Raw genomic sequence first — 23827 nt, forward strand, 5'->3', positions numbered from 1 at the left:
GCATGATTCATTAAAATTCACTGAGAATAAAGGGAAGGAAATAACCATCTCAACCCACCCCCTCAGTTATATAATAAATAGAAGGGGATCTTTGGCGTTTCATTCACCACCACGGCAAGTGAAACACGACTCCACCTACAGAAATAAAATAAAAAATTGCTAGTGTGATGAAAAGTGACAACTTTTTTTCTTACCAATGTGAAACTTCAATTTTTCTTTTTTTCAAGATTTGAAACATTTTATTTTCTTTATTTTTTATAGTTGAAATTGACACATATTTGGTCCTATATCAGTCTCCTCCACTAGAAAAATCTCACCCTTCATCTTGAAAACAACTAGGGTTGATATGAATCTTGATGAGTCAATAATTTCTTCAATTAGAGGAACCCATTATTCTTGGTATTTAGTTGGAATCACAATGGCACCTTACTATGATATACATGTTTATTGAGCCTCTAGTTGATACGAATGATATATATGATTACTAGTATGCAAAATATGAGCCTCGAACCTTATTAGAAGTATTCTATAGAAATTGTATGTTTGTATGTTAATATATTTAGTTATCATGTGAAATTGATAATGTGTGCGCTCACATTGTAAATCATATGTGCTGATGTAGACAATAAGATGTGTGGTGATCAGTTGCACTCAGTGGTGCAAAGATGATCCTGGTTGGTATATATGCAATAGGGAATCATGCGTCTTCAAGGGTGATCATGATTGGTACATCCGAGATGGGTGATCACTGATGCACGATTAGACTACACATATGGTTTTGCTTGGTATATCTGCAATGGGGGACCACATACGCATTCCAGGAGTGATCATGTGTTGGTATATCTGCGATGGGTGATCACTACCTAAAGTTAGGATATGATTCTGCTTGGTATATTCGTGAAGGGGCCTGTACATATGATAGTGATCATGCTTGGTATATCCGTGATGGGTGATCGTTGCCTGCACAATTAGACAATGCCTATGGTTCTGCTTGGTGTATCCGCAATAAAGGATCATACACATTCTAGGAGTGATCATGCTTGGTATATCCGCGATAGGTGATCACTACCTAGAGTTAGGATACGGTTCTGGTAGGTATATCCACAATGGGGGACCGTACATATAATAAGGGTGATTATACTTGGTATATCTGCGATGGGTGATCATTGCATGCACTATTAGACTATGCTTATGGTTTTGCTTGGTATATCCACAATGGGTGACCATACGCATTCTAGAAGTGACCATGCTTGGTATATCCGTGATGGGTGATTACTACCTAGAGTTAGAATTCGGTTCTGCTTGTTATATCCGCGATTGAGGACCGTACATATGATGGGGGTGATCATGCTTAGTGTAATTCGATGGGTGATCACTGTCTACCTAAGGTTGTGAGGATTAGTTGTACTTGCTTAATTTCGATAGACGACCATATTTTAGTTAGATTCCATTGAGTGGTCCGGAATCCCAGTTCTTGTTTGCTTCCATTAAGTTAGTCTGAAAACCTATATTCGAGTGCATGAATTGCTCACAGTGGATATTGTGGATGCAAATTTCCGCCTTCTTCTTCTTGGACAAAATTGCACCTACAAAACAATTAATGCCTTAGGTCAAGGCCAAGAGGCTCACGCGCCCATGATGAATTGGCGAGGGCTTTGGCCGAAGAACCTCCGATGCCAAAGTTAGAATTTAGAGAGAAAAGTATTTGGAGAGTTTTTGGGAGTTTTGCAAGAGTATGAAACTTAGCTTTTTAGAAGAAATAGGGTCATATATATAGGGAATGGGGTGTGGCCGGCCTTTAAGTGTGTTTTGGGGTGTTATTTGGTGATTCAATTAGCAATTAATATATGAATTAGGTATAAATATATTAATTGGCTAACTATCATAATAAAACAAATGTTTTGGGAGATTTTGAAGGTTATGGAATGAGGATGGATGAGACAAATTTGAATTTGTTACCTATTTTGGGTGCTCCTGATTTGGTTGATGGATGATTCTCCACTGCTCACGTGTAGAAGACCCGGTATGCACTGAGGGTAAATTTGTCATCTTCACCCAAAAATCCACATGTCGCCTTATGATTATTTTTGACTCCACAGATATTATGTTTGTAAATTAGAGTTATCATGTTATTGCTTGGAATCCAGGTAGGGAATTATGGTGAGTTCCTTTATTAAATTGGTGAAATGATATGTGATTTTTTTTATTGATTAACGTAGTTAAATGTTAATATTGTGCATCTTTGATTTGTTAGATCGCTTAATTGTTGTGATTGTGGATTGTGTTGGAAAATATTGTGATATAGGTGAATGACAATCTTGTTCACATATGATTTCATTATGTAGACGAAAATCTAGCAAGGCATACTCAATTATTGGTTCCCTTGTGTGATTTTGGAACTCTATATTCTTGCCAGTTAATGCCTTGAGAATTTTAGAGCTTAAAAGAAGGGTGAATTACGAATGGTTTGATCCTGTTGTAAGGTATATAGGCAGTCTAACATAGATGTTCGATGATAAAGTACATGGTGACGTCGCGTGTCGATCTTGGACGTAGCTCGTGATCAGAGGGTGACATAGACTCTTGCATTTGATCCCCCATAAACGCTCATGCACATCACCATCTAAAAAGGAAACAACCATCTTCACCATATTCCTTTCCGGAATTGGCTATGTCTTAAAAAGTCTCTCAGTTGTAAAAATTAGGATACAAATCGTTGTATTGTTTGCAAGAGCACGAAGCTCAAACTAGGAAATATCAGAATAGAATTATTTTTACTTTCTAATTTATTTATGTTCAATGACTTCAATTATTTCCCTAAATCAAGAGTGTTTTGATGATTTCCCACTAAATTAACATAAAGGGCCAATTTCCGCATACGGCCATGTGTCCCCGTACTTCATCATCTAACTTTCTATTGAAAATGTCACATTTCAAAATTTTAAAAAAAAGAGAAGACAATAATAAGATTAAGAAAGGAAATATAACAAACACAAAAGGAGATTCAACGACCAACATGTGACTTTTTGGATTGAATTTGGGTAAATTTGAAGCTAGGGAGAAATTATCTATTCATAGTATTTTAGGGAAAAAATTGGCCAAACCAAAACTTTATGGGTAATATCGGCAATGGGGTACAGGTTAAGGGGGGGAATCGGCGAATTACTCTTCTTATATGTATAGAGAAACTGAACTCAAGTGAAGCTCTAGGTTAGTGTCAATTGTGATTAATTGAAACAATGGAAAGTAAATGGAAGAAAACATGGTGATCAAAATCTGCAATGAGAGAATATCTCTTGAAAATATATTTTTGAAGCACTACATCCAACTAAAGGAAACGGAGAGAAGATAATAAAGCAACACTCTAATTAAATTTGGCTTGCCCGGTGTTCAGCATAATTATAAGGTTAGTGTTCTGCAGTTCTACGTGGATCTACTTAAAAAGCTTCCAGTAAAATTGCTTTCTAGAGAAGCATTTCCAAACGGACCATAGATGTACTAGTTTACAGGATTTAAGCCAGTCAGTCAAGAGTTAGTTTTTACTCACCCCATAACCCTTGTATAGCTTACGCCCCTCTAGATTGATTTGTGCCACATGTTTAAAAGACAAAACACAATTAGTCTAATGCATTTAATTATTTCTTACCAATAATTAAGCAATAAACTTACCATTCAAAACCCCACTGAGTGAGGTTTCAAAACATAATTCATTAAAATTACATGCTGAATGTTGTTGTTAAGGCCTTGCAAAGCATGATAGTGATTGGAGTTGGGGCTCTTGACTTTATAATTGGTGCAGCTCTCTATTCATTCAGAAGCAGCAATCTGTAATGGAAAGAGATCAAGAGTTTGTGTCATTGAGCCACTCATCGGCATCCTAATTTTGAGACCACATAAAAAATTCAAATGATCACCTATCAAATTTGCCCCACCTAGTCAGAAATCATATTGCTATTTAGCCTAATGAAAAATTCAAAAGTTAGTTCATGAGACAATGATGCCCTATTAAATGGCGGCTCAGTTTACTCTCGAGGATTGCTGATTAAGTAAGCTCGAGAGGAACGGGTCTAAACTAGACAAGAGGAGAAAGCTATTCAAACTATGCACTACAAGGATATGGTTAGTGCTTACAAGGAACTTTCTCTTCAGGTTGCTTTCGGTTGCACAACTCCGACAGCAGATTATATACTTCATGGCTTAGTGTTTGGATCTTCCCCCGGGCTTGGCAATGACCGAAGTGGATGGTCGGAAGGGCAAGTCTTGTGAAGTTGCCATTGCTCCACTGGCCCTGCCTTGACCTCTTCCTCTTGTCACAGTTTGCGAAGACGTTGGCAATGCAGCAGATCGCTGAGTGAACTCCATTCGCCTTGATCATGGCATGGCCTGACTACCTCTTCCTCTTCCTCCCCACACCTCAACCCTAACAACAATATCAAACTAAGCCTTAAGTTAACAAAGTAAATTATGCATGTACGATTTTCTCAGTTACTGCTCGAGAAGAGGATGCAAATTGAGTTTCATCACCTTTGCCTGCGACCCTCCCATTTCCTCTGCCCATTGGTCTAACTCTTCCTCTACCTCTTCCCCACTGAATGAACAAGAAACGCTCGCTCGCTCTAAATTTGGGTTGTGATCATGAAATAAATGAAACAATATGAAAGTGTACTGTACTTTGAGAAGACGATTGGCAATGACCGAAGTGGATAGTCGGAAGGGCAAGTCCTGTGAAGTTGCCATTGCCACTGGCCCGGCCTTGACCTCTTCCTCTTGTCACAGTTTGAGAAGACGATGGCAATGCAGCAGACCTGACTACCTCTTCCTCTTCCTCCCCACACCTAAACCCTAACAACAATATCAAACTAAGCCTTAAGTTAACAGAGGATGCAAATCGAGTTTCATCGCCTTTGCCTGCGACTCTCCCATTTCCTCTGCCCATTGGTCTAACTCTTCCTCTACCTCTTCCCCTGAATGAACAAGAAACGCTCGCTCGCTCTAAATTTGGGTTGTGATCATGAAATAAATGAAACAATATGAAAGTGTACTGTACCACTAAAGAAATGACACCCAAAACGTCCTCCTTATCATCCTCCTCGCCACCAACAATATGCCTGACGGCAATGCGGGAAGAGGAACTCGAATTATTCGAATTCGAGAGGTGGCTGGCCACAAAGCGACTATCAATCAGATCACGCAAGGACTCATTTGAACCGCATCAGGGGATTTAGGTGGCAACCTTGACAGGATTTGGGCCACCATATCATCCGACAATTTGCAGGAATTTGCCATTAACTAACTAATTTATGAATAATTAACTTGTCCTCCTCCTCTTCCTCCATCTCTACTTTCCTTTAATCTTGAGCAAAACAAACTGGAACGATGATCACTGAAACTGTTACCTTGATTTTCCGATAGCGTCGACAGCGTCGAGACCAGGAGGACCCACTCAAAATCCTCTCCGCGACACGAGCGACTGGGAATCCTTCGTTTCCGAGCACTCCTCGGCTTCTTCCCTTCGTCCTTTCCAGTTGGCTCTGACGACTGTAGTCACTGCGTTTTAGTCAACGCCGGTCAACACATACTGACACTGACAATGCTCTGTACTCTGTAGGGTTTCCCTTCGTTTCCAAACACTGGTCTTTTGCTGTTTGCCGCCGTGAGGCTCGCGCTTTCTGTTTTGTGTAAACGGGTTTGGGCCCATTTTGGGTCGAGCATTTGGGCTTTTACGAACTAAAAACATTTGGAAGGTGTTTTTCCTTTTTTGGTCCGTCTCAATAATATTCTGCTTTAAGTGGTTTCCGAATGGTTAAAAGCACTTCAAAAAATTAAAAGTGCTTCTTACAATATTTAGCGAAGAAATATTGTGTGTTTGCAGATTATGAATATTAATTTTTTCCTCGAAAGTAGCAGATTTGAGTGTTTTTTAAAGAAGCACAGGTTGAGTGCTTCTTGTAATAAGCATTTGGATTTTAATTGACACACTTGTACAAAAGCACTTCTATGATTAAGAGAAGATGTAATTTCGAGTGAAGCATCTAAGGACACGAGTACATTGCTATTGTAGCGTGCCTGCATCTGAGATTCTTCTGCAAACTATATCAGCCTGCATAAGTACTCCAAAGTTAAACACGTGCATTTGAAGTTCTGCAAACTATATCAGCATGCATAAGTACTCCAAAGTTAAACGCATGCATTTGAAGTTCTTCTGCAAACTATATCAGCTTGCATAAGTACTCCAAAATTAAACGCGTGCATTTGAAGTTCTTCTGCAAGTTATATCAGCATGTGGAAGTAAGTCTTTTTAACTTTGGTTTCATGATTATATCCATACCTTTTGAACATAAAGAACATCATATCATGTAACATAAAAAAATATCATATATCCCTTCAGAAGCCCGCTGGGTAGGTCGTCAAAACATAATTCCGCAAAGAGAGAAATAAATAAAGCAATTAAAAGAGCTGCAATCATCAAGCAAATTTGACACTTGATGCATCCAAAACATCTTCTCCTTTGTCATAAATCTGCAACCATATCCTACATACAAGTTCGGTATCCTACTTCCGAGACAAACATCAAAAATTCAATCCGCTATCAAATTTTCCTTCACCTAGTCAGCAATCGTCTTCTGTTTAAAAGTAATGAACGATTCAAAATTAAGTTCCACCTCAAATACGAGACCAGTGGTGTAAGGACAGCACTGTACGAAACAAGAGGAGTGATTAGTATCTCAAACTATGCACAAAAAGGATGAAGTTAGTGCTGCTGCAAGAACAGATCATGTGGCTTTCATTTGCTTGACTGGGAACTTCTCTTCAGCTTGCTTTTGCCACATATAGTTTGCAGCTTCAATCCACTGTTTATTAACTAAAAACTTCTTTTCTTTGACCGCCCATTTAGACTTCTCTGTGCCAGCATCTCCTGAAACCACATGTGTCACTGATGGGTCCACTTGTGTCGAACAAGAGGCTCCCAACTGCTCTGCCATCTTCCAGAGAGGTTGATTCTCAGCATCGACATTCGAAGGAAATTCGTGGCTGAAAACAATTTTACACCCCTTTAACACATCCTTCTTAACAGTTTTCAACACCTACAAAAATAGCATCCCGAAGAATCCATATTAAATATATGAAGCTAAAGGAAATAGTCATGTTTTAGTGGTTCTGAAAAAACTTGTTCACCTGTCTCACATCTCTTTCAACAAGATTATCCTCCAATTCCTTCAAGATGGCCACCAACAATAGATTAGCACACAAAGAAAATGTAACTTTTTGCCATCATATAGACATAAACTGGTACTTACATGAAAGAACATGTTGTGGACTCGCTTAAGAACTTCGAGAACAGTTGCAAGAGCTCCTTCAGGTTCACTTTCGTCACTTCTCAACTCAGAAAGGGATTTACAGCGAAACCCAAATTGTTTACAGCTCGAACTGAAGAAATGATATCTTTCCATCAATATTAAATTGTCCTTGTGCTTTGTCCAGGCCTACAATAATGGATATCAACATTGATAACCCTTCAAAAGATAAACAACAAATTTAAAAGACCATTAAACTGATAACCAGGCATCTGCATCCAATCATAAAATTAGGATAAATAAAGATTTCTATGGAAGCATATATATTTGTTAAGCGATAATCAATGGGGTAACTATATGAACAATAAATCTGCGTCATAACGAGAACGTGCTATGACAACAGCTTCAAACAAATCTCATCAAGGGCAGTTTTATTTAGACTCTAAAACTTCCTCAGTTGGCTCCCTTAATTAGTGCTATGACAACAGCTTCAAACATATCTCATCAAGGACAGTTTTATTTAGACTCTAAAACTTCCTCAGTTGGCTCCCTAAATTTTATTTTAAAGTATCAGGAAATCCTTGATTGATGGACATGAAATTGCCAACCTAAATCTTCTAGACCTAACAAATAAAAGTGAGACTTAAAATTACCGCGAAGTGGAACCCATAGGGGTGCAACTTTGGGATTACATTAATCAAATTAACAAAATAATAAAAAGGTTTAGGTGGTTATGAATGAAATTCTAATTTTCAGTACCATCAAGGGAATAGAAGTACTTACATTTTCTGTATCGTCAAGGATCACAACTGCATTATCTTGTCCAAGCACAATATCTAAACCTTTTTGATGTTTTTGGGTACCATCATCACGTGATATAACCCTATCCCCAAAGTACTCTTTCCTCGGATCAAGCAGCCTAGCCATTTCCAGCGCATAAGCTCGTTCGCCCATTGTGTATATGTACATCTCGAACATTTCACTGGCCTCTTTTAAAAATGTCCTAACAAAGGGCCTCAACTTGGTCATCATATGCATAATGTCTACTCTGAATAGGCTACCTTTTGAAACATCTACAAGTATCATATTGGAACCAGAGTTAGAATATGTAAGTAATTGGACAAAAATACTATGAGGATGCAAAGGCATGTACACATGATAAGATGTTCAATGAATTAAAACAAATAAAACCTAATCAACCTTGTTTTAAGCCAGAAACATGTTACCAGAAGCAAATGAACAACTTTGTAACTGATTAAAAGTAGAAACCTTTCTCCAGTTAGCAAAATTTCAACAGGAACAGCATATGTATTTGTAAGGAAGGAAATATTCTTCTAAACTACTTGCTTTGAAGATGTATAACAGGAGAAAGTACAAGAGCCCACAAAGATAGATGTATACACTAAAATTGAATCGCTTGTAATATGTTACAAAAGCAAAAACACAAGAAGGGAAAACATCACATACCTTGCAGAGAATCTATTTGACTATGTAAATATTCCTCTTCAGCTGAGATATGATTCAGATGGGTAGAATTAAGCAGTGTGTGATCTAGATCAAGGACCAAGTAAAGCTTCTTATGGCGCAACGACTTCTTAATGTCTGTTTTGCGTAACCGGTCAATTTCATCATTATTAAGCCTTAATCCCTGCAATAGATACCAATAGATTAGGTAGTTATTCCACATATTACGAGCAAATGGATACATGAAAACAGTTGACTTTCTTTTTAAGAATAAGTTTATATTTTACATTAGGGATCAATAATTCCTGAATTACAAGTTAAAGGTGACTGGAGTTGAATAATGCCTCCAAAATTTATTGTATGCATGTATGCTACCAATATTTAAGTAAAGACGTACAAATTCTTCTATCCACCTCCACCAACCAGTCATCTAAAGGCGTACCTTGTGTATGTACCCAAATATCACACTAGACTTGTCATCCACCGGCTGCCCACAGACGATACACATATCTCCAAATGAACCAGGATGAGTACAAATGTCCTCCTTCGTGGATGCTTCTGCATATAGTAGCATGATGAATACAACATTTTGCGTTCAAGAGAAAAAAAACAAGATCTGCACATATATCCTTTGAGATTTGAGCAGAAACAGTTTCTATGATGGAGGACATTCCAAGAAACTGATCATTTCCTTAGTGTCTGTCCAGTTAATTTTACGAAAAAGACAAGAAAACCTTTTCATCCCTTATATTGAGTTAAAACTATAACTAAACACTACAACAACAACAACAACAACAACAAAGCCTTTTCCCACTATTAAACTCCATAATGACTACATCTAACTCTTCAGCTTTCATCAATCTAAAGAGTGAGACAAACAGACCAAAAGCCAGATATACAAAGTTAGAAAGAAAAGAAAAGAAGCGCAATTATAAGTCTACAGAAGGAGGTCTTGCTACTAACAAAGTTGTTCATTATTAGAAACGTTTCTCACAGAGCAGAGTTGGAAGGGAACAACACGTAACAAACCAATGCAAAACACTATCCAACTAAGTCAAAATAGTTACCTGAGAGTTCTTCTACGAAAACTTCTGAAGTCGACCCAGGAATTTCCTCAGTGCTTCCAAACTCTACCTTACGCCTCTTTGCACTGCACGGTAATTCACAAGTTGTATCTTAAAACCTTTGAACATACCCAACAGTTTTATAGAATCTCTGATGTCTAATAAAAACTAATACACATTAAACATAAAAGAACAACGAATTTAGCACCTATTACTATCAATCTCGACGTCACTGTCATCATCAGCTTCTTCATCCGGTGAGGACCCCGGAGAACCAGAATCCAGGGCACTCTCAAGAAACCCGACAAAGTCGTCACTGCTAGACGAGTGTAGTGGTGAATCGGCAATACTCATCTAAATTATTCACGCCAAAAGAAAACCCCTTAGCATATTTAAATTAACATAAAACATAAAAAATTCTAAGACCACGAATCGGAATATTAAACCCTTTCTCAACTCTCTCGCGGCTCATTAATAATTATTAGCCAATAAACAACAATAATCGCCGGAATAAGCATCCGCATTATGATTTATGAGTACCCAAATCATCGAACAAGAAAATTTGTAAAACCAAAACATTGATAGAACAAGTGATTAGAAAGCAGCTAAATAATTTCTTCCCCGAAATTAGGGTTTACGAAAAAAATCAGGCTTAGAAAATTTAAAGAAACGAGAAGTAACCAAGTAGCGAACATACCGCGACGAAGAATTCAAATTTGGGTGCGAGAACGAAAGCTTGGCCAAAGTGTTGGATGATGCGTTGGTGACAAAACTATACAATCAATTTATTGAAAGAAAATTGCAAGAAAAATAAGAGAGAAACCCAACAACTACAGAGAGAGAAGAAGAAGAAGGAGAAGGAAGAAAACCTGGGATTGCGATGGCTACGGGAGTGAGGTTGCAGATCGACGCGTGAGAGAGGGAGACAGAGAGCGAGACGAAACACCCGACTAATACATTCTTAGGTACAGTATTGTATAGTCACTTTTTTATTTTGGATTATATTTTGCCTTATCCGAAGGGGTCACTTATTCGGAAAAGGATGATCTCACTCGTTCATTATATATTTTGCGATTAGTTTTCGTTAAGTACTATTTACATTTATTTTAAATTTTAAAATGATTTCTGACTGCACGATGAATGGGTGAGATCACGAGATTCCTAAGATCCCTAGGAAAATGATCATCCTTTTCCCACTTATTCAACCACGAGTTGGTGATCCATTGGTAAAAGGTGGATTACAAGGTTTCTTTACAACAAAAAACTGAAGGTCTGAGTTGGAAACGTGGAAGCCAGACATGTGGTTAGGGAAGGCTGAAATGCCTATATGAGTCTTCTCGGCCCCCGAAAAGAGTGTCGTAACTTATCACCAGTTGTGCCTCTTAAAAAAAAAAAAAAAAAAAAAAGAGGTCACTTATTCTTGTTTTTGTAATTCAAAACAAAATTAATTAACATATTATTATTAATTATTTTTTAAAATAATAATATATGTATTAAAATATCATTGATTCGATATTAAAGTGGGTATTATCGGACTAATATTACTCTTTTGGAAGATAAATTGGTAGGTTACACTGTATAAAACAATATGGGGACCCAATTTAATTAATAGGAGTACTATTTAGTACATTAATGCATCAAACATCAAAATTCGATTATTTATTCCAAACAATTAAATATTTTAAGGAAAACTAATAAAAATGATTTGAAAACCTTGAGTTTTAATCAAAATGACAAAAAAATGTTGTAAATGAATAATATCATGAATGACTTTTTAAAGTAAAAATATCATTAACGTTAAAAGTTAATAGTACCAGAAATGTTTCGTTAAGACTTCTAAGATTTAAAAAAACGCTACGGATGGAGCATAAACTTTAGCATCTAACATGAATTTTTAGAACAATAATCTAATCCTTTATACGAGCTGCCCAATGAGGCTCAAGATTTTCTTGGCACACTAACCGGGGAAGTTATTAAAGGTCAGGTTAGGCTCCAATATGCACAAATTGCAACTTTTGCACATAATCTTCAACATAAAAATAGGGTTTCCATAGCAAATAACCATGTACTATTTCGAACTCCTTATTTGGAATTGAAATTCCACTTATATAAGGAAAAAGATTTTCATTCAAAATTCCTCATATCATTCGGAATTGAAATACCACTTATATTATATCTAAAGAGTCTAATTCCTCTACAATGAGAAATAGAATTCTAAAATTAGTGTGAATCTCATTACTTTGTTTATTCACCAATATTTAATAAACATTAAAACACTCTGTAATCAGAATTCAATTCTTCTTTTTTATTCTGATTACTGGTTCGTAAACATGTCATAAATAAAGTAATTATTGGTCACGAACTAAGACTACGAATTGTCCCTAATCAAAGGTATTTAACTATTTACATTAAATGAGGAAAACATTCTTTTGTTTGGTAATATCCACATGCCCTTGTTTTTGTCCTCCTTGTTGCCAGGTTTCCTGAGCTCCTCCTCCTCCGGCAGCGGCATCATCTGATTCTTCCGCCCACTCCGCAGCCAATTTCTGCCGATAGTACGGGATGGCCACGACCAATATAAATGCTGAAAAAACATTGCTCGATCTCGTAATTATATCGTGAACAATTGCTCACTACTATTCCCTCTCTCCCCTATTTCCAAATTTTCCCATTCTAGGTAAACATACTCGAAGCTCTACTTTATTACTATTTTTCTCGTTTTCTTTGGAGAAATTCTTCAGTCTGGACACAGACGCTAGACACATAAGACCGAAGTGAGTGGTAACAAAATACACGGGATGGGGTTTGTGTGGGCGGTTGAATAGCCTCTGGTTGTCTACACTCAAGAATTTCTCCTTTATTTTAGGGGTAGAATGTTTTGCCAAATTACCATACTAAGGTTGTGCCAAAAAATTTGCACCATTGGTAATGGTACAGTACAAACCGTACCATACATTTTTTGTACGGTAATTGTATTCAAAATTATTACCAATAGTATATCGTACCGTACCACTATTATTAATATCATATCATTTATATAGAATTAGGTATTATTATCATTATATATGCACTTTATATATTTTTCATAGTGATTTATCCAATCATCTCACAATCTAACCTCTACTTTCTCAATAAAAAAACATAAGTCTTTTTGCGCTGCAACTCTTCATATTTTCACTCATCTAACCACTGATTTCATCTCTGTTGCTCTAGTTCCGACTCTCTCTCTTCAGTCCATTTCGTCTTCTCCTCCATCAAATTGGGATGTCCTTCTCCCTAGCTTCGTCTATCAAGTTAATTTTTGTACAATTTTAAAGAATGTAGAGATAGAATTTAGGAATCTTTGTACTATTTTTTATGGATATTGAATTCTTTCATCTAATTACTTCTTGTTTCTTAAATGAATTTCTGTAAAATTCTCATAATTAAATAAAAAAGTTTTAGAAACCCAAATGAAGTGGCGAAAATACCTTTGGGCCTTGAATTGGGTTGGAAATAAAAATCAAATTTTGGCCCAAAACAAAATGGTAATTACCATTATCATATCATGCTAACCAAACTATTTGGCATACCGAAAGTTCGGTACGGTAATGATAATAGATTTTATCATACCAAAATCTTTGGTATGGTAATTGGTACATGAATTTTGGTACGGTAATAGTACCAATACCACCATTAAGTCCATTTAACTTAGAAAAGTAGAATAAACATATTTAGTAAAGCTATACAAAGAAAAAAGGACCACTACTATAACGTTATTTTCAAGCGGTCCTCCCTTTGATCCAAATCCAAAAGCAACATCTACATCTCTCTATTATTTTGTAGCTTTTTTTTTCCTCCAAGCAGCTGTTTCAAGTGCTCAATTGATGCTTCAATTCTTAGGGTTTATTCCATTTTTTTTCAAACCATTGAGAAGATATGGTCCTTCAAAGCCGCCTCCTAATTTCCGTTCCTTGATGTTAACTTAAGGAAATGAAAACTCCATCCATAGATTCATAACACATTTATTAAGAAAGAAGCAAACTCCACCCTATATTTCACGAGAACATCGGTCATATCACCAGTCATGTACACAACCATGTACACAACCTGTAACACCCCGAGGAAATCAGTCATATCACAGTTGCATACAACCGGTAGCACACAAGAAAATCGGTCATATCACCGGTCATGTACACAAACATATATACAACAGGTAACAACCCGAGGAAATCAGTCATATCACAGTTGTATACAACTGGTAGCACACGAGAAAATCGATCAAATCACCGGTCATGTACACAACCATGTATACAACAGGTAACACCCCGAGGAAATCAGTCATATCACAGTTGTATACAACTGGTAGCACCCAAGAATCGCTCGGCTTTACAATATATGACTTGAAGTAGCAGGAAAGGAAATATCTCACTAAATCATGACACAAGTAAAACTCGAACATTCGATAATCACAACTCAAAGGCGAAAGTAGATATATGTAAACTTCATTATATGTACATTAGTAAAAATGTTGGTCTCTGAGACTGATGGACATATTACCACGGTTTTAACTCGCACATAACATAGTATAACAACACTATGGCAGGCGATGCATTCTTGTCAAATACCTGTACATTAAACGCTGTACATGACATTCATCGCGATTTTCTTGCTTTGTAAACCCTTCACCAGAAGCAGGGTGCGTCCTCCTCGGGCATGAAAGGAGTCCTACAAAGAGGGCATGTGATGTTCCAGTAATTCAACCACTTCTCTAAGCAATTTTGATGGAAAATATGGCCGCAGGACAAGTGGTTGATCTTCGATTCAGGTTCAAACTCGGTTAGGCAGACTGAGCATTCGTGTTCCCGCTGCTTGAAGCTACACACAGATTCGAACTGAATTGCTGGGATACTGCTCCTGATCTCCTCAATGTAAGTAGCCGAGGGACTGACATGAAACTCAAATGATTCTGAGAGGTTTTCAGAGGAGTCTGCTAACGGCGGGGAAGATGATGAGAGACGGATACCAACCAATTGCAGGACTGATCGGATTATCCCTTTGATAATGGAGACTGATAAGGCAGTGTTTACTAAAAGCACACATAGAACACCTTCTGATGGAGCTGGTAGACTAGAGAGACCCATGTGATCAAAACACAAGTTCAACTGGCTCGAATCGGATTGCCAAGATTGTTGAGGGGCAGTGGAACCAGATTGAACCGGCAGAGACGCGAAACGGGAGACAGATTATTATATCAATTTGATGAGTAAGAGTTTAGTCAAATGGAGATGAAAATGTCACCGAAATCTTCGTGTTACCCGACCTGCAATGCAATCAAGGAAAGTATTAGAATTTATATAAAGAAGATTGAACCATGATATCGAATTATCGATATCAAGCAGACCCTTCAGCATAAAAAGCTTAAAATTTCGCAGCGAAATTTTGATTTAACACAATGATTATTTGATCGAAGCGATTTCATATTCTGTTCAAGAGAATTAACAAAACCGATCTGCAGCAATAACTAAGCTTTATACCCTAGACTTTACAGAGAGCAGAACCAATTATTTCCTCAAACCCAACAGAGTTCTTAAAAACTCAGAAGATCAATACCAAATGGAAGAAAAGACACATAAAGCAAGCAACTTGATCTCACCCCACAACCCAATTTCCTAAACCCAACATACCCGGCAACCAAATGTATCATACGATGACTTGAGATCTAGAATTCTTCAAATTAATCCTCCAAAAACCATTAAAAATGCATTCTTTTGATTACTAAACAGAAAAAACAAACAATTTGGAAAAAAAAGCCCAGAAAATAAAAATGAATAAATAAGCAGAAAATAAAAGTCTACAGCTTCAAAAATGGCTGAGAATTTGGACTTACACAGAGTGAGGCTTTTGGAGCTTCAAGCTTTTGGCCCTGATAGAAACCGAGTAACATCCAGAGGAGCTGAAGGAAGAAGAAGAAGAAGAGATTCTAGGGATTATAGGCAGCAGTCATACACATACAAATACAATCAGGATAAATATATATACAGTTTTTGTTTGACAATGGCTGCTCTGCATAACCAGTTCTCACTATATTTATAGCAAGAGAGCCACCCCACACCAAGGATTAGCGGCAACTTAACCAAGGTTCTCTAACCGTGGTTACTTTATTTCAACATCCCCCTCCCGTTTACAGGGCTTTTTAACCTGTTTTTCATCCCCTTCTTCCGTCTTTTGCGGACTCCATTTTTCTGTTAACCATGGTTACTTTATATCAACATCCCCTTCTTCTGTTTACAGGCTTTTTATAACCTGCTTTTCATCCCATTTTCATATATCAGCTTTCATGTCTTTTTTTGGTAAACATTCTCTAGTTTTACTTGCCAAATTTATCTTCATGGAGCTTTGTGTTCGATTTACAAGTTCAAATCTTCTGGGTCAAAAATCTTTTCTGGCTCTTTGGGTTTATCTATTTGAGTAATACGTTTCTTTTTTATTTAATTTGTCTTTAGTTTTTAAATTTTTTTAGGAAATAAGTTAAGAGTTAATATTATTATGTGTGGTTTAAGAAGTAAGGTTTTCTCTCCTCCTAGTATCCCTCTCCTTCTCTCCCCTACTATTTGAATGGTTACAATTAAGTTACGTCAACGTTTTATGTTAATTTTTTAATAAGCAGAATAAGATAAAAAACAATTTGTAAGAGGAGGGGAGGGAAGATAATGGGAATAGAAGGGGAGAGAATCATACTCCATGGTTTAAATAAAGGGTGGTGCTTTTGTTAAAAATAAAATAAAGGTGGTGCTATCCAAACAACCCAGTTTACTTTCTACATATTACTCTCAATTCTGGCTACCAGATCGAATGACTTAAAGAATATCAAAGGATAAAAATGGCTTTTTAGCTAAAATAATCTTTGAAGTTTGCATAATTCCTCAATTTCGTCCCTGAGATTTGAAATTAATATAATTGGTTCTTGAATTTGTCCACCATCAATCATAAGGGTGGAAAAAATTCCCAAAAATCCCGATCCCAAACCAAAAATTTCCCAAACCGAAATTCCCGAAATTTTTGGGATGCTATCCCGAACCGATCCCAAAATTTTGGTATGGGATTCGGGATTGGCTTCTCGATATTTCAGAAATCCCATACCGAACCAAAAATATATATTATTAATTATTATATATATATATTTATACATATATTATTCTTTTATAATTGATTATGGACTTTATGGTTTGAACTTATTACAGATAATGGAATATGTTATGAATTATGATATGACGTAAGCAATGTTGTTTTATTTATGTCGAAACCAAGAATGTTGGATCAGCTAGTTACTATATTTGAGTCTCTTTACTGTTTACACCAATAAATGGAGCTTGTTGGCATTGTAAATATGTATTTTACATATGCATATTATTGGTAAATGGACAGCAAAGCAGCGCAAGGTAGCAATGCTTGTCAGTTAGGTTAAGAGCCTTCAAGCAAAGTTTACAGTTTGCAATCCAATGCTTGTGCCCCCGTATGAGATTATATTTGCATTTAAACTAGCAAGAGATGCAATAGATTCTCAGTCTCAGACTAACCAGTCTGCACAATCTATCACTTCCAAGAATGTGAATGAGACTTGCTTGATATGTTTGCACAATCTAACAATTCATTCAATGAGTTACATAAGCATAATATGTCAAATTTTAGTCCAAAAGCCCAAAAGCCCAAAACCATTTCAGGATTCCCGATTTGTCCCGAAATCCCGACACTATTTCGGGATTCCCAAAAATTTGGTTTGGGATCGGTATTCAAATTGGGATTCCCGAAAATTTTGGCTTGGGAATCGGGACAAGGGTTTCGGTATGGTATCTCATACCGAACCATCCATAATCAATCATTTTGGTCATTCCTTAAAAAATCTCCATTAAATAAGAATATAATGACCAAAATACCCTTAAATTTTGTCAAATGATTTTGGACACGTTGTTTATTAAATTGAGGGTATATTTATCATTTTGATCCCTATTTAACATAATTTTGCACGGAATGACCAAAATGATTAATGATGGACAATCTTATGAACCATGTCTATTGATTCCAAATCTCATGGATCAAAGTGATGTGTTGTGCAAAACTCATGAACCATTTTAACTAAAAAGCCAGATAAAAATTAACAAGGGCCCTTTACACTTCTTTCAACAACATAAGTCATGGAGAGGCAACAAAGAATTTGAGTGCAGAAAATTTGAACTCTCAATTCACTTGCCTAGTATCACATGTCGAGATTTTAATGCAAAGACGACGTCATGGAAAATTTACTTGGCTAAAGGGTGTGATTTTATTAACAGCATTAAGAATTATTGAGATACATCATCTTTTAACGTTAGAATTTGTTTTAATTTCTAATTAAATGTTGTTCTTCAAGCTTTCGTTTTCTCCTTTTGCACTTCCTTCGTAGTTACAGCTCTCAAGTCTAGAAGTGGAGCCATGCGTAAGCTGATAAGCATGTCATGGCCTTGGCCCCAACCTCAGCAGCTCTTCCCCTCCTTTCCAACCCCACTCAACATACATGAGAAGCTAGTTTCGTTACTGCTTCAGTCTCAACTAATTTACTGAATCAAAAAATATAGAGAAGAAGAATCAGTACCTTCCAAATCTCTCATCCTCATTCATATTAACGAAAGAGTAATGCTAGAGAGAGATCAAAATTTTAATTAAACTAAATGACATACAAGTTAATAATTGGATTATTACTTAACCGTTGATAAACGTGCTCACGTCATTTGATTTGCAAATATTGGCTATAAATTTAGTCTCCCTAGCATTACAGGAAATGAACATGTTTATCAACGCTTGAGTAATAATCCAATCATCAACTTTCATATAATTTAGTTTCAAAATTTTGTTTACACGTTTAGTCTCCCTAGTATTACCCAAATTTTAAACTGATGTGATTGTTGATGATTGAGTATTACTCAAGTATTGATTGTCATGCTTATTTTCTATTGGTGAGATATTATTTGATTTAAAAATTAGGTAATGCTAGAGAGACTAAATTTTGTAAACTAAATGATATGGTTCTTGATGATTAAATTATAATTTAAGTGTTGATTAACGTATTTATTTCCTATTGGAGAAACATCATTTAGTTTACAAATTTAATTTTCCTAGCATTATCCTTAAAAAATTGATCTCCCTAATAATATTGTTAACAACTACATGCATATTTTTCATTTTTGCCTATCGTAACAAGAGTTGCACTATTTTCATTCACAATTGTCCAGGTTCTTAACCCAGAATATCTTACAACGAAGTGATTTGTTAGAACAAATTATATTTGCCAAAGAAACTTGAAATTTTATCGTAAAATTAAAGTTATAAGGAGCCCAACTTACTTATAAACTTTTGTAAAATTCTTTTATCAGTCATATGAAATTTATTTTCAACACGTTGGTTAAACTGTGATAAATTTTAAGTATAATACATGAGCAACACAAATAAGTGGAACGCCAAAGACTGTCGAACTTAACACATAGAGCAATCCGCTGTGTATATCATGTTATCAAGTGGCCAAAGATAGGTACCATTGTCCCCATCTAAGATTTCACCTACAATAGACATGTGTCATTGGATGTCTGATTGCATGTCATTTTTCACCAATTGTCGCCATGCCAATGTGTCCCATTGCTACGATGCCTCTGTGTACGCAGGCGCGTATGTGTCAACATTTCTAGGCAGGTTTTTGTGGACTCACTCTTGCCCGCGTGTCGTTTCTCGAAAGGAGCTCTAGAAAAACGACATGGTAGTGGGCCAATGGGAGCACCCCAATCATCACCACCATTTTCCACGTGGCAGTTGGTTAAACAATGTGTTTGTAGTAATGTTAGCCATGCATGGACCATAGTTTGGATGAAGATGGACCTCCTTATTAGGGTTTCTACCTTTTTCTTGAAGGCTTGGAACTTTCACATCTTATAGATTCGTTTTTGCCACTTTCATCACTAAAAGAAAAAGAAGAGAGTGTCTTGTAAGTTTACATTTTGTGCATTTAGGGTTAGAGACGCATCTTTCCTGGAATCTGACCTGATCCCATAAAATAATGTCAAAATATCCTTTTGGTTTGGTAAATATGAACTATGGGAGTGGTTCATTCATGCACGCAAAGAAAAGACCAAAACTATACGTATGTATGGTCACTTGCAACATCATGTCTACGATTGTACTTTTGTTATGAGAGGTTATATATATCTAATATTTCAAAGTTTGTCTTGATTTGATATTGTGCGCTTAGGCTGTACGAAGCAGTGTTCTTAACTAGTTATTAATATTGTATTAAATTAGAAAGCTGATTTAACTATGCATAAGCATAGCAGATGACGTTTTATCACAGTGACAAAAAGTAATATCATGTTTATGCATTCCGGTGAAGGTTTAATTTCCACTGATCCCTTTTAACAACTAAGTTTTACCTACTAACGTTATCGGCGTCAAGAAAAATAAACCTATACATGCATGAGCGTAAAATGTTCTAACACTCAAGCTATACGTTATTTGACTTTAATTTGTATGAGGTTGATTTTGGATTACCATGCTGACCTTATTACCCAACTTGATTGTGATAAAGATTGACTATAATGTCAAAACATATCTAACTCTTCCAAACTTTCATCCTAAGATTATGTAGATAACTTCCATCTTTGAAAATGCCGACCGTCCAATTTGTGATTGATAATGATATGTGAAATGTACTATGGTTTTTTCTTCGAATCATAATAAGTAGTTTGGCACAATAAGACATTTTATTGATCGATATGTGAGCAAAGAGTTTGTAGTTCTCGTAGTTAACAATGTTTATTCATACATTCGATGTCTGGTATTGTTCTTCATTTATTTTACCTTTCAAAGAATTATATATGACGTAATATTACTATACATGCATGATGCATGGTAATAATTAATGGACGTGGACTAGACAACATTATTGTTGGTGACTCCATTGAATAGCTGTTAGCTGGTGCACGCACAAATGGACATGGACCTGCACATGCACAGTTTGTTGTGTAACCTGGAGAATATTTTAAAGCCTGACAAGTTCAGACGGTTGTGGATGCAATAATACAGATCCGACATGCATCAAGCACAAATTTGATGATGAAATATATAAAATTATCTTAATACATTCGACATACTTCCTCGTAATACCCTCACATCTCATATTCTCAACATAAACCTTACATTTTTTACATACACAACACATTTTCTATACACTCCACATTCTTCAAATCTTTTTTTGAAGGAAAAAACCCTAACATCCTGCGTGCTTGATGTGGAGAGAAGAAAACAAACACTAGAGAGGCACCAATTGAATGAAATGGGTAATTGCAATAATTCACCCTTAAATTGAATGAGTTATATTGTAGTAATTTATCACTGAAAACAGTGAGGCACCAATTATTAAAATGACCAAATAATTGTTATATGGTTAGAGGTTAAACTTGATACCACAAAGAAAAAAAAATGCATATTATTAGAGAAGTTCCTAAGAGAGAAACATTCAGGTAAGGCTTATTATATTAACACCCCATAAATTGTTGAATAAATCTCACATACTTAATACACCTTATATTTGCTTTTTCGATTAAAAACTATCTTAATACACCTCACTTACTTCCCCATAATACCTTCACACCCTACATTCTTAATATACACCTTACATTTTGTATATGCACCTCATATTTTCCATACACCCCACATTTCTCAAATCTTATAAAGCTTTTAATTTAGACAAATAATGCCGACTAAAATTTTGACAAAATATACTGTATGGGATTTAAAGCATATATGGGTTGTTTTCAATTTCATCAATAAAACTCATGTCGTTTGTTTTTAATATTTGGTGGTAATTGTAGGTGTTTAATTCTTCATGTAATCCATGTGATCCCTAAAAGATGAATACGAACATAGAAGCTTGAATAACGCATCAAAAGTAAGATTAAATAATTATCGATGTAGTCAAAACCACTATAACAATAAATAATATGAAATCTTACCTCATGTGAAGCTTCTAAAACATCGATTTCGTGTTTCATTCGTCAAAAATAATTTTTCTCAATCAACATGTTTGTAGTTTCATTGGTTAGGGTTTTGTTCAACAATGGATGATCCAATGGGTTTTGATAGTTGAAGAAGATAAATAATACGTAAAAATTGATTTGAGGTGTATATAGAATTTTTTATTTTTTTAAACCTAACAAGGTCAAAATTGTCATTGCATAGTAGGATAAATAAGTTATTTAATATTAAATTTTAATGTGGGATGCTAATATAAAAAGCCTTTAGGTAATATGATTTTCTAGGAATTGTAAATAAATATTAGGCTTAAATCAATCAATAATAGGGCTTGGATGGTATAGTTTCTAGTAAATCATAAGTAGATATTTGGGTCTAATCTCCTACGAAATCAAAATCAGCGACTAAAATAACGTAGATAGCTTAAACAACGCTCATAGCTTGGTTATGGGTTTGTTCAACAATGGAGAGTGAGGGGTTTTGATAGTTGAAGAAGGTAAATACTACGTTAAAAGTGATTTAGGGTGTTTTTAGAAATTTCTTGTTTTTTTAACCTAATAAGGTCAAAATTGTCATTACATAATAGGGTACACAAGTCATTTAATATTAAATTTTAATATGAGATGTATTCAACATTTTGTAGGGTCCTAATAAAAAAAACCTTACTAAAAGCATATTAAGATTTCACTCACAAATAATAACATGCATATTTTGGACAGTCTTTGAAAGTATGAGAATTGTTGGTAATCTGTTGTTTCGAGTTTAGAGTTTAGGGTTTAAAGATGCCGAATTGCTGTAAATATTCCGGAATGCTAATTTGTGAAGAGATTAGGAGAGCCATTGGAGGAGGAGAAAGAGGCACCCAGAATCTAGGGTTTCCACTCCTTTATTCATGACATGCAGACCAAACTTATCAATGAGTATATAAAATAGGTTTTTTTTTTATATATTAGCATTTCACAAAATGTTAAATGCACCCAACATTAAAATTTAATATTAAATGATTTGTGTACCTTATTATGTAATAACAATTTCGACCTTACTAGGTTTAAAAAAAAAACAAGAAATTTCTAAAAACACCCTAAATCACTTTTAACATATTATTTACCTTCTTCAACTATCAAAACCCCTCACTCTCAATTGTTGAACTAAATCCTAACCAAGCTATGAGCGTTGTTTAAGCTATCTGCGTTATTTTATTCGCTGATTTTGATTTCAAGGGAGATTAGTCCCAAATATCTACTTATGATTTACTAGAAACTAGACTACCCAAGCCCTATTATTGATTGATTTAAGCCTAATATTTATTTACAAGTCCCAGAAAACCATATTACCTAAATGTTTCTCTCTTAGGAACTTCTCTAATAATATGCTTTTTTTTTCTTTGTGCTATTAAGTTTAACCTCTAACCATATAACAATTCTTCGGTCCTTTTAATAATTGGCGTCTCACTGTTTTCAGTGATGAATTACTGCAATAACTCATTCAATTTAAGGGTGAATTATTGCAATTACCTATTCCATTCAATTGGTGCCTCTCAAGTGTCTGTTTTCTTCTCTCCACATCAAGCACGCTGGATGATAGGGTTTTTTTCCTTCAAAAAAAGATTTGAAGAATGTGGGGAGTATAGAAAATGTACGGTGTATGTAGAAAATATAAGGTGTATGTTAAGAATATGAGATATGAGAATATTATGGGGAAATATGTATGGTGTATTAAGATAATTTTTAATTAAAAAAATAAATCTAAAGTGTATTAAGTATGTAAAGTTTATTCAACAATATATGAAATGTTAATATAATAAGCCTTTTAGTAATAAACGACATTCGTCAAAGTATCTAGATTACAAAAAAAAAAAACATTTCCTTTCGCGGGCGCATATATATACTTTAGTCAATATAGTTACGTTCACGTCGCACACGGAATCATTGTTTTGTTTTGAAAGGTGAGAGGAGCCGTGTAGTGCCATGG

At 35.5% G+C, this 23827-nt stretch overlaps 3 protein-coding genes across 17 annotated transcripts in view; all 3 read right to left on the reverse strand.

Moving 5' to 3' along the window:
* Positions 1-5641, reverse strand: part of LOC103443020 (F-box/kelch-repeat protein At3g06240-like) — a 32181-nt gene extending 26540 nt beyond the window's left edge. For 2 of the 7 annotated variants that reach the window (XM_070805044.1, XM_070805042.1), the window contains exons 1-2: positions 5397-5633; positions 4132-4420 (exon numbers count right to left, since the gene is read on the reverse strand). The gene's annotated coding sequence lies outside the window, so the exon portion shown is untranslated. Of the gene's footprint in view, positions 1-3266; positions 3826-4131 lie in introns of those variants that run through there. The other 5 variants (XM_070805036.1, XM_070805035.1, XM_070805037.1 and 2 more) reach the window with 4 other exon arrangements.
* LOC103421728 (RNA polymerase II C-terminal domain phosphatase-like 4) overlaps positions 1-10837 on the reverse strand; it is a 131742-nt gene extending 120905 nt beyond the window's left edge. Inside the window, exons 1-10 of one of the 8 annotated variants that reach the window (XM_070805026.1) lie at positions 10693-10835; positions 10521-10595; positions 10032-10177; positions 9827-9909; positions 9202-9317; positions 8763-8943; positions 8079-8368; positions 7299-7484; positions 7177-7215; positions 6487-7085 (exon numbers count right to left, since the gene is read on the reverse strand). In XM_070805026.1, coding sequence (XP_070661127.1) covers positions 6774-7085; positions 7177-7215; positions 7299-7484; positions 8079-8368; positions 8763-8943; positions 9202-9317; positions 9827-9909; positions 10032-10177 — 1353 coding nt within the window. In that variant the 5' untranslated portion in view covers positions 10521-10595; positions 10693-10835 and the 3' untranslated portion in view covers positions 6487-6773. Of the gene's footprint in view, positions 1-6486; positions 7086-7176; positions 7216-7298; positions 7485-8078; positions 8369-8762; positions 8944-9201; positions 9318-9826; positions 9910-10031; positions 10178-10520 lie in introns of those variants that run through there. The other 7 variants (XM_070805027.1, XM_070805030.1, XM_070805033.1 and 4 more) reach the window with 7 other exon arrangements.
* A 2569-nt stretch (positions 10838-13406) lies between these two features.
* Positions 13407-15896, reverse strand: LOC103411449 (probable E3 ubiquitin-protein ligase XERICO). Of its 2 annotated transcripts, XR_001787032.3 has the most exons (3): positions 15693-15896; positions 14431-15125; positions 13407-13912 (listed from the first exon to the last, which is right to left on the reverse strand). XR_001787032.3 is itself a non-coding variant. In XM_070804898.1 (2 exons), the coding sequence occupies exon 1, from the start codon at positions 14944-14946 to the stop codon at positions 14488-14490; it is 459 nt and encodes a 152-aa protein (XP_070660999.1). In that variant the 5' UTR covers positions 14947-15119; the 3' UTR covers positions 13407-13912; positions 14431-14487. The 2 variants fall into 2 exon arrangements, 1 of the variants encoding a protein (XP_070660999.1); XM_070804898.1 differs by lacking the exon at positions 15693-15896 and having other exon boundaries at positions 14431-15119.
* Between the last annotated feature and the right edge of the window lie 7931 nt (positions 15897-23827).

This window comes from Malus domestica, chromosome 09 (assembly GCF_042453785.1).
Source record: "Malus domestica chromosome 09, GDT2T_hap1".
Taxonomy (NCBI): domain Eukaryota; kingdom Viridiplantae; phylum Streptophyta; class Magnoliopsida; order Rosales; family Rosaceae; genus Malus; species Malus domestica.

Coding starts and splice junctions, on each gene's coding strand:
- LOC103411449 (XM_070804898.1), bottom strand. CDS start 14,946: ATGGGTCTCTCTAGTCTACCAGCTCCATCAGAAGGTGTTCTATGTGTG.